Below are 14,602 nucleotides of genomic sequence, written 5' to 3'. Positions count from 1 at the left end.
ACGGATAGTAATAGAAAACGTGAAATTTCAAATAAAATAACAAACATACACTCTCAAACTCCCAGAGGGGACAAAAGAAAACAAACCAAGAACACAAAAACTTGGGCTGTTCCAGCACATCCGCAAGGGTGGGAGCTGGAGGTGCGAGCTCCAGAGAGAAGCCGCGGCCTCCGCCCTCCCCCGCCCGCAGGTGGCTCCGGGCGAGCGCCTCAGACAACAATAGCTAGGATGAGCTTGGCCTGCGTCCTTAGTTTGCTGTGTCTGCCCCTGCCAGGAAAGATTACCCATCTTTAAGAACGACAAAATAAAGAAGCGTGCGTTAGGCTCCCAAGGATGCACCCCCCCCTCCCCGGCTCACCATTCCTCATCTCCATTAGATTCCCCACCGAGGACCAAAGATGAACCTGCTACCAATCAAGTTCCTGCCCAAGTTATTTTATTTCCCGCAGCCCCTCCACCTGCCGGGGTGGTGCTCCGCGCACCCCAGGCTTCCCTCCGGCGAACCCCCGCGGGCTGCAGCAAAATACGGGGCGCTTCGGCGGGGCGGGGGCGGGCGGCTGCCGCGGATCCGGCCGGCTACAGCCGCAGCTTGGTGGCCTCCGATTGGCCACGACGCGGGCGGGGAAGCTCGGCGGAGGAGGGAGGCGGGGGCGAGGGCGGCGGCGGCGGCGGCGGGAGGGATAGGAGAGGGGAGCGGGCCGCGCAGCCAGGCAGCGCGTGCGGCGAGCGCGGGGAGAGCGGCGGCGCCTCGCCCAGGTCGCGCAGCGGAGGCCGAGCGGGGTGCGCGGTCGGCGACGGAGGGCGGCGCGCGCGAGTGAGCGGCGCAGGGCGAGGACCGGCGGGCGGGTGCCGGTGCGCGGGCAGCAGGGGCGGCTGCGGCGGCAGCTGCGCGGGACGGAGCCGCGGCGGGAGCGGCCGCGCCGGCCCCTCGCCTCACCCCCTTGCGGCCAAGGCCGGAGAACAGTCTCCAACTCGCCGGGGCACCGGAAAGAGGAGCCGAGAAGCGGCCCTCGGCCCCCACGCAGCTGAGGCGCCGGGTGGCGGGACTGCTGCTCTTTGTGGGTGCAGCGCGCACGGCCCGGAGCGCCCTCCCCGCGGCGCTGTCTCCGGCGTCTTCGTCGCGCCGAGCGGCCCTGGAGCGGGGACCCGGAGGAAGCAAAACCACGAGCCCGAAGCCTCGCGTGGCGGAGCTCTTTGGGAACGCCATCCGCTCCACTTCCACCTCCGCATCCTCCACCGGCCAAGGTCCCCGCCACTGCATCCCTCGCGGCTTCCGCTGCGCTCCGGGCCGGAGCCGAGCCGCCTGCGCTGCCACAGCGGCCGCCTCCACACACACACACACACACACACAGAGACGCTCACACTCACACGCTCGCCCGCCCTGCTCCCCCGCCCCCCTCCCCAGCTCCTTGATCTCTGGGTCTGTTTTATTACTCCTGGTGCGAGTCCCGCGGACTCCGCGGCCCGCTATTTGTCATCAGCTCGCTCTCCATTGGCGGGGAGCGGAGAGCAGCGAAGAAGGGGGTGGGGAGGGGAGGGGAAGGGAAGGGGGTGGAAACTGCCTGGAGCCGTTTCTCCGCGCCGCTGTTGGTGCTGCCGCTGCCTCCGCTGCCGCCGCCTCCGGCTCCTCGCTCGGCCCCTCTCCGCCTCCATGTGCCGGATAGCGGGAGCGCTGCGGACCCTGCTGCCGCTGTTGGCGGCCCTGCTTCAGGTACGCGGCAGTCCCCGCGGGCCGGGCCACGGGCGGGGTGGGGCGGGCGGCGCCGGGTCCCTTTGTTCCCCGCGCCGTTGCGGGGCCGGGCTGCGCACCCGGGAAGGGAGGTGCCGCGCCGCGCGGCCGGGAGCTGCGCAAGCATCAGGCTCCGGCTGGGCGCCGGGGCAGGGTTGCCGGGGCAGGGTTGCCCGGGGCCAGCAGGTCTCTCGTGCCTTTCCTGACGGGGCTCTAGGGGCCCGATTGTGGGTCCCCTCTGCTCCTCCTTCGGGGCCGAGCAAGCTCGAGGGGGGTGTCCCCAGGAAGCAGAAGGGTGAGGCAGGGTAACTCCCAGGTTTTGCAGTTTTCTGTGCCTTTCGCCCCTCGCATGGTACTTTGCTCCATTTTTTTTGTTGTTGTTTATTTCTGCAGGGATGGGTCACGAGTTTACAGTAGGAATTCTCACTCTGGTGTCTTAGTTACGGGACTTGCCTCCGCCTTACCCCACCCTGCACCCGTGCGCCTCCCGGTGCCCAAGGGCTCCACTGTCCTATTGTCTTTATCCCAGTCTGGAGTTGCCTCCTTTTCTTCTTCTCTTGCCGTCACAATATTCTGTGTCGGTCCCACCTGGAAAGAAAATCTGGCCCTCTTTCCCGGAGGAGTCTCTGCCGGTCCGCGCCTGCCTCCAGACCCAGTCTGGCCTCTCGCACCCATTTCTTCCCCCCCCCCCCCCGCTCGGGCGAGAAGTTCCGTTACGCGGCTGCTCCTCTATCTGTCCGGCTGCCTGTGCCCTACATGCGCCCCGGGGGCGCCTTCGCCTGGAGCCTTCCGTACTTTTCATACCCTCGGGAGAGCGCCAGCGAGCCTTTTCATTTAATCTCTACTAAGAGGCTCCTCCGCTGCAGGAAGCACCTGCTCCAGTCCGGGCGCAGGTTCCCTCGACGCTGCGCGCCGCGGGTCCCCAGCCCAGCGGCAGCCCAACTTTCCGCCGCCTCCAAGCCGAGGATGCCCCTAGGCTCCTCCTGACCAGCCAGCCCAGGCCTGGAGGCCACTTCGCACAGCTTCGGCCGGGACCCTCTAGCTGGGCGGGCACAGTGCCCTGGTCCCAAGTCAGTCTCCGCCTGCCGTGGGGTCCCTAGAAGGCTGCGAAAAAGGGGCGTGCCCGCCCTCGCCGCGGCGCAGGAAAATCCGCGGAGGGGCCCCCTGGTATCGCCCTCGGGGCAGGGGGAGGGGTGGTCTCCTGCCAGCTGGCAGCCCCGAAAAGTGCGGACGCAGCTCGGAAGTGTCTGCTCCGGGGGTGGGGACAGGTGGTGTGGATTGCCCCGCTCCGTGGTCTTCACGGGTCAGGGCCAGGTGCGCTCCGGCCCGCCGAGGGGTGAGTGCTGCTGGGGCGGGGGCGGGATGGGGCTGGCGCCCGCAGTCTCTCGCGCTTTCTGCCGCCACCTCCTAGACGGGTGTGGGCCGCCGCCGCGCGGCCCTGTCCATGGTGCGCCATGGTGCGGCACGCCTCGCCCTGCCCTGCTCCACGCTGTCCTCCCGGGGTCGTGCTCTCTCACTTTCTGTCTCTCTCCACCCCTGCCTCCCAGGCCGCCAGGGTCTCGGCGTTCCTTTCCCCTTTCTTGAATTTCTTCTTTTGTTCTTTAGTCTCCTACCGGTCTTTCTCCCCTTCCCTCCTCGCCATCCCCCACTGGGCTCTCTCCTGTCTCGGGGATTTCAGAACTATTAGACTAGACATTTTTGGCCTTTGCAGTTTTGGAGAGTGCATGGAATTCCTTCTAACTCGGGGGAGGAGACCTGCCAGTCACTTGCTAACAAAAGTACCTCCTGTTATAAAACCGCCCTTTATTCTCCCAGCGCACACTCCTCATTCTTTCACCTCGTGTCATTTCATTTATTGTTTCTTCTTTAAAAATGGGGTTTATTAAAGAGGTTAGGCTGAAGGAGGAAGGAAAAAAGTCCTGTTTCTAAAGTGTTTGAAGTTAAAAGGAAGGCAAGACAAACTTAAGACTCCTGTATTAGGATTTTTTTTTTTTTTTTTTAACGAAGGAGATGTGATACATTTTTAAAAAATCTTTAAAAACGTAAATTTTTGGACAGTATTGGGTCGTCTTATTTACAGACAGTAAATCCTCAGTGTAAATCCAGCAGCAGATGTTTATTTTCACAAACTTTTTCATCTAAAAGTGAGTTTTAATTGAATACTGTTCAGTGAAGTTAGGACACGAAGAGACATTTGTTGGTCATGAATACTGTGGGAAATCTTTACTGTGTGTTACAAGTGGAGCAGTCTCATTTTCTGTTTTAGTCATCTGCCTTGAAGTCAGGTGTGAATTTTCTGTCATTTTTTTCTTAAGCATTTCTAAAAATATCGTTTATAAGCGTTAAATAATGTGCTTTTCTTTTCCGTTGTACGTTCAGTTTCTTCTATACCAATGTTGACTTTTTTAAACCTTCAGGAAAGGCGAAATTTTAACTTTGTCATCAAGTTATTTGGCAGTCCTCTAATTCATGAGTACAAGTCAAGCAGTAACGCTGAATGATTTGAAAGGTCATTAGGAGTGGAAGCAGAGCAGTTTATGCCACATGAGTTTTAGGGTTAAGTGCACCATGTGGATTGTACAACTGAGATTAGAAATGACTTTGTGCTAATGGTCTGCTTTACACGCCAGAACAACAAAGCTCTATCTCCAAGGTGAAAGTGGCTGCTCTGCAGTCAGCTGCTGTTAGCAATCTAGGGTTTTTTTTTTTCCTTTTTTTTTTAAAATTACAGACTAAGCAGCCCATAGTTTCAGAAAAGAGAATGCATAGGTCATTAGTGCAGATATGGAGCACCCTTTTTTTTTTAATACAAGCTAAATATTCATAGGACTCTGTGCCTTTGTTAACTGAAGTGTCTACGTTATTTTACTTTGAGAAATTATTAGTTTAGTTAGTCTGTCACCTAGATTTACATAATTCTAGTCAATTTTGCATATTATGATGATCAACATCAATATTTTCTTTAGTCTTTCTCATTTTAAGATATTAGCGTTTTTTACATTAAAAAATCCGAATTTGAGCATTCAGCCTACCTGATAAAAAGATAAAATATTATATCACAAAGTTATAACCAGCTTTCCCTTTAAATAATACAAGTGACTTTCAAATTCTTACATAGGTTTATGGTTAAGAAAAAAAAATTAATGTTGCTTTTACCATTGACCTAGTTAATTAATATATTAGAAACCTGTGTTGTTTTTCTGGTTCACATCTTAATTGCATAACCCCCATGTTCTAATTTAAATACGTTTGTATGGGTTATGGGGCATCTAGGACAGTATTTTAATGTTCATAGAAATTCGGAGTTCTAAGACTTAACACATAGATCCTGGTTTCAACCCTGCGTGAGGACCTTGGAAAAAAAACCTTATGTGTTTTTCACCTATTAGGTACAGATTTTAAAGAGATTAATATTCAACATATGAAGCATACATAAAAAGAAGCAGCTTTGTTCTAGAATGTGGCAAGGATTCAGTCATCTTAAGTGTAAAGCATGTGTTTATTCTCAGTATGTATTTGATTTTCATGTACTTTGAAACATGAGTTCTTGTGAAAATAAGAAGAGTTAACTTAGTTGGTGTTCAGTTTATTTTAGTTACTAGACAAAGTTATGTGTATTTCTGTGCTTTTCTTAACTTGAGGCATGGCGGTCATTACTAATAGGTAGTAGGTTGCAAACATACTAGGTGTAATTTGAAAAACAGTATTTTGCATATCTTTACTTGTTTTTAAAACACTACATATTAAGCCTTAGATACTTTCTGAGTTTTATACTTTCATGAAAGTCTGCCCTAACCTTCTAAAAGTTCAGACTGAGATTTTATGAGGAAATACATTTTAGATATGTCTTGTTTTTACATGTAGAGTCTAAAGTCTTTCTGGAGCAGATTATTTTCATGATAGTATAGAGCAGCAAACTGTCCTTAATTTTCTTTTTCATTAAAAATTTCAATTCTTAAATCTGCTGTGCTTCATTAAGCTTTAGGGTTATTAATAGGGAAATGTCAAGACTTAAAGCAACAGTTAATCTTGCTTTAAATCCTGTTTTTTTTTTTTAATCCTAAGTGATTAAAATCCCCATCTTGTTTTCAAGGGGATATTATGAAGTTACAAGAGTGATTCTTAAAAATCAGAGCTGTTATTTAAGAAGTGTAGTGTTTGTATATACACTACCATTTTTCCCAGGTTAACATTCAGATTTGTTCTTTTGGCTCAAATACAAAAAAGTAATCAAGTTTAGGCAGTGCTTGGATTTGGTGGTGGATTTTGTCAGCCATTTAAAAACGTGATAGATTTTTAAATTTGGATAATCATCGAGTAAGTATTTCCCTCTGACAGCAGTATCCTTGCTAGAACCTAAGTATTTTCAAGTTGGGTTGAGAGTTTTAAGTTGAAACATAATTGGTACCAACAAATCACTGTGTCTCACATTTTTGTTTTTTCCCTACTAAAATTTCATTTTAATTTTTCAGAAAAAGACATCAGTTAATTTGAGCAGATGCTAGTCTTTGTATTTAACTAAATACATGTAAGTTTTAATTAAACAACCCTATCCATGCCAAGGAAGAGGTATATACAGATTAATGTTTTGGTAAGAGTTATATCTTCTGCATATATGGAGTGATGGGTCTAAAGTAGGCAGAGCAAGGTGAATTCACAAGCTAAATGAGACTTTTTGACAGATGTAGATTTAAAGATTATGATTTATGTTATAATAGAGTCTAAGGAAAATTTAGATTAATTTCTGCTTAAATTTTTATTCCTTGTTACTCACTCTTTGGTATTCAGTGCACTTCCTTGTCTGCTTCCAACTGTACTTACAGCACTCAGGCCCTTGGATTGCATACACACACATGCACACACACACACACACACCCCAAATGTATGTTGAGGACTGCTATATACATATGAGTCTCTTGCAACACTGAGTAGAGTCTGATATGAAGTATCAATCAATAATTGATTGATTATGTCATGAAAGGTGGTTTAGGCACCAACAGTATAATAACTGATCTGTGCAAGTGAATGCCCCCTTGTGTAGTGTCAAGGGCAAGAGCTAGTGTCAAGGGAAGGAAGCATGGGGTTCTGACCTCATCCAGATGTAGTCTACTCTCTTAAACTCCTGAGACCTCATTTTCCTCAGCAGTAAAATCTTGGGCCTAGTTGGATTAGTTGATCTGTAAGAGACTGTACAGTTGCATGATTTCTGGGGCTACTCAAAAAATACCTCAAACACCTCTCCTTTTCGAAGGTTGTGGAAAGGCTTTTTTTCAGCCTAAAATGTAAGAATTTTCAGATACTTGGAGTGGTAGAGTGTGAGTTTTGAAGATTTATTAACTATAGTTTATCATAAGCGATAGGTTTAAAGTCATCTGTATTTTTTATATGCCTGAATTTTAAACTTAAAATTTTCTTCATTGGCTGGGCTACCTTTGCTAGTAAAAGTAAATGGTTTGGGGGAGGGGTTTAGGCTTAAAGGAAGGTAAGTGTAATATTACTGAGACTAAAAATTATTTATTTTATTAGTTTTATGAGCTCGTGTTTCTTTGAAAGAAGCGTTCAGGAGAGCCATTGAATTGAGTGATAGAGGTCAACATTAAAAATATAAGTGGGTCAACATTAAAAATATGGCCCTTTGTCAAGTTCTCCTGTAGCTTTTTTTTTTTTTTTTAAGACAGTCTCGCTCTGTCAGACTGGAGTGCAGTGGCACAATCTTGGCTCACTACATCCTCCATCTCTCAGGTTCAAGCAGTTCTCCTGCCTCAGCCTCCCATGTAGCTGGGATTACATGTGCCACCACACCCAGCTGATTTTTGTGTGTTAGTAGAGATGAGGTTTCACCATGTTGGCAAGGCTGGTCTTGAACTCCTGACCTCAGGTAATCCGCCTGCCTCAGCCTCCCAGAGTGCTGGGATTACAGGCATGAGCCACTGCTCCTGGCCGCCTCTAGTTTTTTTTTTTTTTTGTACAGGTATGCATGTATTTATGACAAACACCGGTATAGACACATATATGAAGATATTCATTGAAGTATTGCTTATGATTACAAAAGATTGGATTATTTGATCTCTAAAAGTCCATAAGTAAGAAATGATTTAATAAATTATGGCATAATGTGAAGCTAAATTTAATAACCTCTGCTGTAGGGAACAAAACATTTTCTACTAGTTTAGGTTCAAGAAAGCGATTGTTAAGCCACCTCATGTTTTGGAAATAGTCATGCACCTAAAAAAGCTACAGAGGGCCAGGCACTGTTGCTCATGCCTGTAATCCCAGCACTTTGGGAGGCCAAGGCGGATGGATCATGAGGTTAGGAGATGGAGACCATCCTGCCTAACACGGTGAAACCCAGTCTCTACTAAAAATACAAAAAATTAACCAGGCGTGACGGTGGATGCCTGTAGTCCCAAGTACTTGGAAGGCTGAGGCATGAGAATCACTTGAACCTGGGAGGCGGAGCTTGCAGTGAGCCGAGATCACACCACTGCACTCCAGCCTGGGCAACAGAGCGAGACTCCATCTCAAAAAAAGAAAAAAAAAAAGCTACGGAGAAGGACAACCAAAATAAATGGGGATTTCAGGCTTCTGAATGAGGGTTAATTTGACACAGACCACACTATAAGCTGCCACTGAGGAATATACAATCAAACAGTAGAATTAAGAATGAAGATAACCTAACACTAGGACAATCCAAGTTAGGTTTAGAACAACCTATAGCAGCCTGAGCTATAAGTAGATCCAGAGGAAGATTGGCTGAATTAATGGATAGCTAAATAATGGGTAAGTTTCCATGCTGACATCTTGGAAAAACCACTTTGTGCTGAGTTCTCAGTGCCTGAGATGTTATACTAGTTAGGCAAACCGTGGTAATATTTCACATTCTCCTGACTGACTGAATGTTTAACTTTTCATCTGTTCCAGTGGTGGAAGTGTAATTGAAAGTAGACCTTACTAGTATCAGGAACGGGAGAGACAGAAGAACATTTAGTATAGGAATCAGAGTTCTAGTGTACCCACTGCCTTGATTAAGGAAGCAGTTTAACTTGGGTTTTTCAAAGTAGCATTGGGAGAATTAGTTGTATAATGCTTTAAAGCAGCCTGAGCTATTTTTTTTTTTTTTGAGATGGAGTCTCGCTCTGTTGCCCAGGCTGGTCAGCTCACTGCAAACTCCGCCTCCCGGGTTTACGCCATTCTCCTGCCTCAGCCTCCCGAGTAGCTGGGACTACAGGCGCCCGCCACCTCGTCCGGCTAGTTTTTGTATTTTTTAGTAGAGATGGGGTTTCACCGTGTTAGCCAGGATGGTCTCGATCTCCTGAGCTCGTGATCCGCCCGTCTCGGCCTCCCAAAGTGCTGGGATTACAGGTTTGAGCCACCGCGCCCGGCCAGCTTGAGCTATTTAAAAAGAGTTGCTATTATAAATATGATAGGGCAGTTATAATGGAGAGATGTTTGATCCATGATCTGTTCTTAGATTTTCTTTCATAAAATATACCTACCTATAATTTAAAAATTAGATAGTGTACTTACATACTCCCATATGTTGTAGTTTTAATTTTAATACTGATTTTTGTGTAATTAAAACATTAATTGGCCATTATAATTTAAAACATGTATGCCCAGATTTTTTTCCATTCTGATACGTTATTTAATTTTGGGTAGATTAAATAATTAGTTTTAAAAAGTAAATTAACAGGTGCATAGTTTGGAGTTTTTATTATTCCAGAAATCACTGGCACTAAAAATGTAAAAATGACTCTTTTCTCACTTCATTGCTAAAATACACTTTGAGTTTTCTTAACTTTCTTCTGTTGCACTATCGGACTTTGATGTTACTGCTTTCATTAAGGGTTGTAAGGATTGTCCTTTTAGTTTTTTCCCACATCTGCAGTTTTAAGACATTTCCCAATTTATTTTATATTTGGTAATTGTCAGTAGGTCATTCATATAACTCAGTAGAGCAAATACAGCAGAGAAAACCCTTGAAACTAGGTATTTGCTGCCTGTTTAAAGAGTTTTTCAAGCCAATGTCTGGTAGTATTAAACCTCAGAAATTAAGTGTTTTTAATTTCAGGGAAGGAAACTGTTATGTTTCAGTTCATTGTCTCTATAACTATGAGATAGGTGGTTTTGTTCTCATTTTAGAGGTGATGAAACTGGAACTCAAACATTTTGAATATGATGAGAATCCAGAATAAAACCATATTTGTCATATTCAAGTTGGGTTTGACTACAAAGCATACGAGTTTCTGTCTTTATCAGACTGCAGCCCTTTTTGTATAATACCCAGAGAATGAATATCACAATAAAGAAGAGTTTCTCTCTACTTACTTGATTTTTTTTTTCTTTAAATAATTAACTTTTGAATTACACTCTCTGTTTAACCTTGGCCTTAAATATTTTACTTTCTTTTGGCATCTGAAGCCAAAACATAATGCTTGGTTAAGATTTTCATTCATTTTTCATATGGTCTCTAGGAGAGAGAAAACATTTTAGAAGCATTCATAATCAGTTTTTAAAAGTTCTTCTAATTGTTTTGATCAACAAATAATATGCTGGTAAGTACTCCAAAATAATATATGAATCTTGGAACATAAAATACTTTCTGAAAGCCTATAAACTCTCAGGCCACAGACTACACATTTTTTTTGAAACTCTTTTTTTCCATATTCAGTGTGAAAGTAAATGCAAGATATTCCACCACCAATTTTTGAGAAGTTTTAATGTTTAATGTTCAAATATTTTCCATATTTGAACTTTGCATTACTTTTTCTCACACTATGATAAAGTTATTTGCCGTATTTTAATATACATGTCCACATCTCAAAATGACCCCCTACAGACAAGTTCCAGTGAATATTCTGTAGAGTAACTGCGTACAGATACTGATTTGTTTGCTGCTGGGAAAAACCTAGAACTATTTTACTTATAACTTGACCTGTTGTTGGTGGGTGGATACACTTGGCTTGACTGTAATCTTGCACGAAATGTCTGTTTGTTGGGAAACTATTAAGTGGAACCTGAAATTAAGGACTAAAAAAATACATTCACTAAGTTTAAGGGGGATATAATCGCCCCACCCCCACTTAACATAAATCTTTAATAAACTAGAAACTGTGACCACTTTGTTATTATTTTTCCTTTTGTTGTCTTAATTGGTTAACACAGACTTTCAAAGTCTGAAGTTCATTCTTCATGGCTCTCAGGTTGAGTAAATAAAGAAAAGTCTGTTTTTGCAGTGAAAATATTAGCCTTTGGCACTCACTCTCTTGGTAAAGTCTGTTTGGTGTCAACACTTCCACGATTGGGTTCTAATATCCTGCTTCCTGATACGATATTTTAGGGAACTCAAAATTAAGATTAAATATGTATAATACACATATGTTTACTTTATGGAAGTGTCAAATGCATACAGGAAATTGTACATAGAAGTGGACAGTCTGCTAAATGTTTCTAAATGGAACATACTAGTTAATCACCACTGAATCAAGACAGAATTTTACCGGTACCCCCTTCCAATTTTAACATCCCTCAGTGGTAACTATTTATTTGACTACCAACAGCATGATGTTTTTGCTTCTTTATACTTTATGAAACCATATTCTCTTTTGTGTTTGGCATCTTCCACTCAGTACACAGAATCTTTCTCATATTTATATCATATGTATTTGTAATTGTCACAAAATTAGGAAAGACTTATGGACACTATAGAAATATATTGGAGGTAAGGAGGTTGAAAATTGGTTTAAAATGGAAAGATTAATCGTTTTGCAGCTAAAGGCCACTTGCACATTTATGGTGTCAAGCCACTAAATACCTTTTGTGAGTTTTCTTACAATGTCTTTTGCCGTAGTTCTGGTAGTTTGTCAATATCACTTCAGCCAAATGCCAAAGACATTTGGAATTCTGTTAAGTTATAGTCTCTCTTGTCCTTCCTTTTATTAGAAGGAGAGTGGAGACAAAGAACTAAATGATCTTTCTGACCTGAAGTTTTTAATCAGAAGATTTAGGTGTTAACAGACGCTAATCTTTTCAGCAATGCTTCTTAATACGTTCTCTGAGCTTACTGGTGACCCAGTTTTCAACAAGGCTTTACCCAGTTTGTTTTTGGTTTTAATTTTGGAAAGGTTACATTGAGGGGTTTCTAATTCCACACACTGTGTGTATCTGGGTTCCATTTACCTTTTTTTTTATGTTTGTGTATCTTTTTTAAAGATCTGAGAGTCTGCCAGGAGGGATGCAGGTTGCCCACATTTGTCCCAGGATCTATCTATCTGGAGGCCTTTTCTGTTTATAATGGTTTAATAGCTCTAGATTGCTGGTAGAGGATTCCACGCATAATGATGAAGACTTGAGGAATCAAATTCCATAGGTAATTGCCCACCAAGGATTTGTTGGCTTCAAAGCTTCTCTAATTTATTTATCTTCTTACACTTGTGGACTTAATTTTACCGTAATTTAAAGATTGTGCTCTTGGTGTGGCCTTAGCTTATTGATAGGTAATTTGTATTTCACTTGCTTTTGCCTCCATACATTGGTTTTCTACCATAAAAGTAATTGTGTACATACAGTGTTTGTGTTTGAGGGCATTACGTCTTCTTCACAGTGCTATCTTTACTGTTTGACAGATAAGAACATTTGGGGAGAATATTATAACCATTGATTTAATTTACAAATTGATTTAGAATTAAGTACCTTGTTTATGATCCTTCCCTTTATTTGAGGCCTTCTTGATGAAGCTGTGTTTTAAAGGGAGGTAGCGGTGTACTCAAACGTAGATAACAGTGGATTATTTTGCAGATTGCTTATAACATTTTAGGGTGGAAAATAAAGCATTTTGAAAGGTTACTTTAAGTATTTATATATAATAGATACTGTCAAGATTGTGATTCCTTATTTTCGTGAATCTTGGTTCTTCGTAATTAAAATACAGACATACATATATATGTGAGTGTGTCTGAAATACTCCTCTTTGGTGGGTAAGCAGTCATATAAATTGAGGCCTGTCCATTTCCAAAGACAGCTTCCTCAAACCTCATACTATGTCAGATATTACTTATCTGTTTGTGTTTTCACATATGGATATTTTATTTATCTGAAATTTACTTTTCTATGTGTTTTGTGGAAGGAGGTCTTGCTTTATTTTTTTGCCTAGATTTTGTATACATGGTGATATATATACACACAATAATACATTTAGCATTTGTTAAAGTTTCTGCTTTTCTGAACTGAAATGCTTTTTTTTATCACGTACATCATTTCTGTGGATTTCTAAATCTTTTTCTGTCTTTTCTCTTACGTTACACTGACTTAGTAGCCTGAAGAAGCAGTGTGACACAGTGTTAAGACTGGGGACTCGAGCCAGATTTGCATTGGTTCCCTGGCTCTGACACTTGTTTTTTGTGTGGACTTGGACAACACATTTGATATTTCTGTCTCAGTATGCCCATCTGTAAAATGGGGTAATAAATAGTATCTATCATAAGGTGGTTATCAAGAATAAATGGGTGAGTGTGTGTGTGCGCGCGCGCGCATATATAAATCACTTAGAAAAGTGCTTTCAGGCTGAGTGTGGTGGCTCACAGTTGTAATTCCAGCACTTTGGGAGGCTGAGGCCAGAGGATAGCTTGACCCCAGGACGTTGAGAACAACCTGGGCAATATAGTGAGATCTCCCTTTTTACAAAAAATAACTAGCTGGGTGTGGTAGTGCACACCTGTAGTCCCAGCTACCCCAGAGGCTGAGGCAGGAGGATCACTTGAGTTAGTAGTTCAAGGTTACGGTGAGCTGTGATCACACCACTGCACTCCAGCCTGGGCAACAGAGGAAGACTCTGACTCTAATAATAGTAGTAATAATAGAAAGAGAAGTGCTTTCATATAGTGAGCAAGATGTTGTATATTTATTTGAAGATTTGGGGACCTGGTCATTAACCGTGGTTTTACACAAACACAATCAATGGATAATGTAATTGTTTAAATAAGTTTGAGCACTTAATGCATGCAAGACTTTGTTCTATGTTCAGTGTGACAACCAGATAAATTATAGCTCTGCAGGGACTACCTACTACCAGTGTTCCATCAACCGCACTTGGAAACCACAATTGAAGGGCAAATATTTTAATAATCCTCCTTAAATTTTAACAGATGTTATCTAGGCTGATACAATTCCACTGTCTTTATAATTAGGGAAAGGCATTAGTGTATGTAGAGTGTTAATTCTGCCAGTGATTTGATTTGGAAACAACAGGTATATCAGATAGGAGCTTTTCTGGTGTCTCCTCCTAGATCTGTCTCTTGTTTCTGTAATTTAATTTTTTCGTATGCTAATAAGGATCCATGTGTGCGCGCGCGTGTGTGTGTTTGTGTGTGTTTTGAGACTAGGCTAGAATCAAAGTTACTTAGCCTCTGAATGCTTTTAACATGATGATGACAAGCCCGTAGAGGAGAGGGTTGAGTGTAATGGTACCGTATTGGTTGATGCCAGCACAGCATCTGGGAAAACAGGGAAGGTGGATTCATTGTCCTCATAGATGGCAATGGTTTATTGACGATTAGATGCAGGAAATGTTGCCTTTAACTTAGTATCTTTCTATCCTAATAATAGCTTTTCATTATTTTAGTAATTACTATGTACCAGACGCGATACAAAGCACTTTGCATGTGTTAACCCGTTAAATTCCTCCCCAATATACGTAATTTACATATTAGGATACCAAAGCATGGCAAGGTTATCTGAGCTGTGCAAGGTTGTTGTGTTAAATGTTGGAGCTGGGGTTTAAATGCAAGTAGCCTCATGTCAGGGCCTGTGTTTCTAAGTTTGATACGTATTTGAATCCAGGCAGAAAAAAAATGAAAGCAGATTGACATCCGTTTG

General features: G+C 43.4%; 1 protein-coding gene across 1 annotated transcript in view; it reads left to right on the top strand.

Moving 5' to 3' along the window:
• Positions 1 to 877: 877 nt before the first annotated feature.
• CDH2 (cadherin 2) overlaps positions 878 to 14,602 on the top strand; it is a 226,573-nt gene continuing 212,848 nt past the window's right edge. The window contains exon 1 of the mRNA XM_025365214.1: positions 878 to 1,711. Within this exon, the coding sequence (XP_025220999.1) occupies positions 1,652 to 1,711 (60 nt within the window). The 5' untranslated portion in view covers positions 878 to 1,651. The remainder of the gene's footprint in view (positions 1,712 to 14,602) is intronic.

Source organism: Theropithecus gelada, chromosome 18 (assembly GCF_003255815.1).
Source record: "Theropithecus gelada isolate Dixy chromosome 18, Tgel_1.0, whole genome shotgun sequence".
Classification (NCBI taxonomy): domain Eukaryota; kingdom Metazoa; phylum Chordata; class Mammalia; order Primates; family Cercopithecidae; genus Theropithecus; species Theropithecus gelada.
This window is presented reverse-complemented; position numbering and strand designations above follow the sequence as displayed.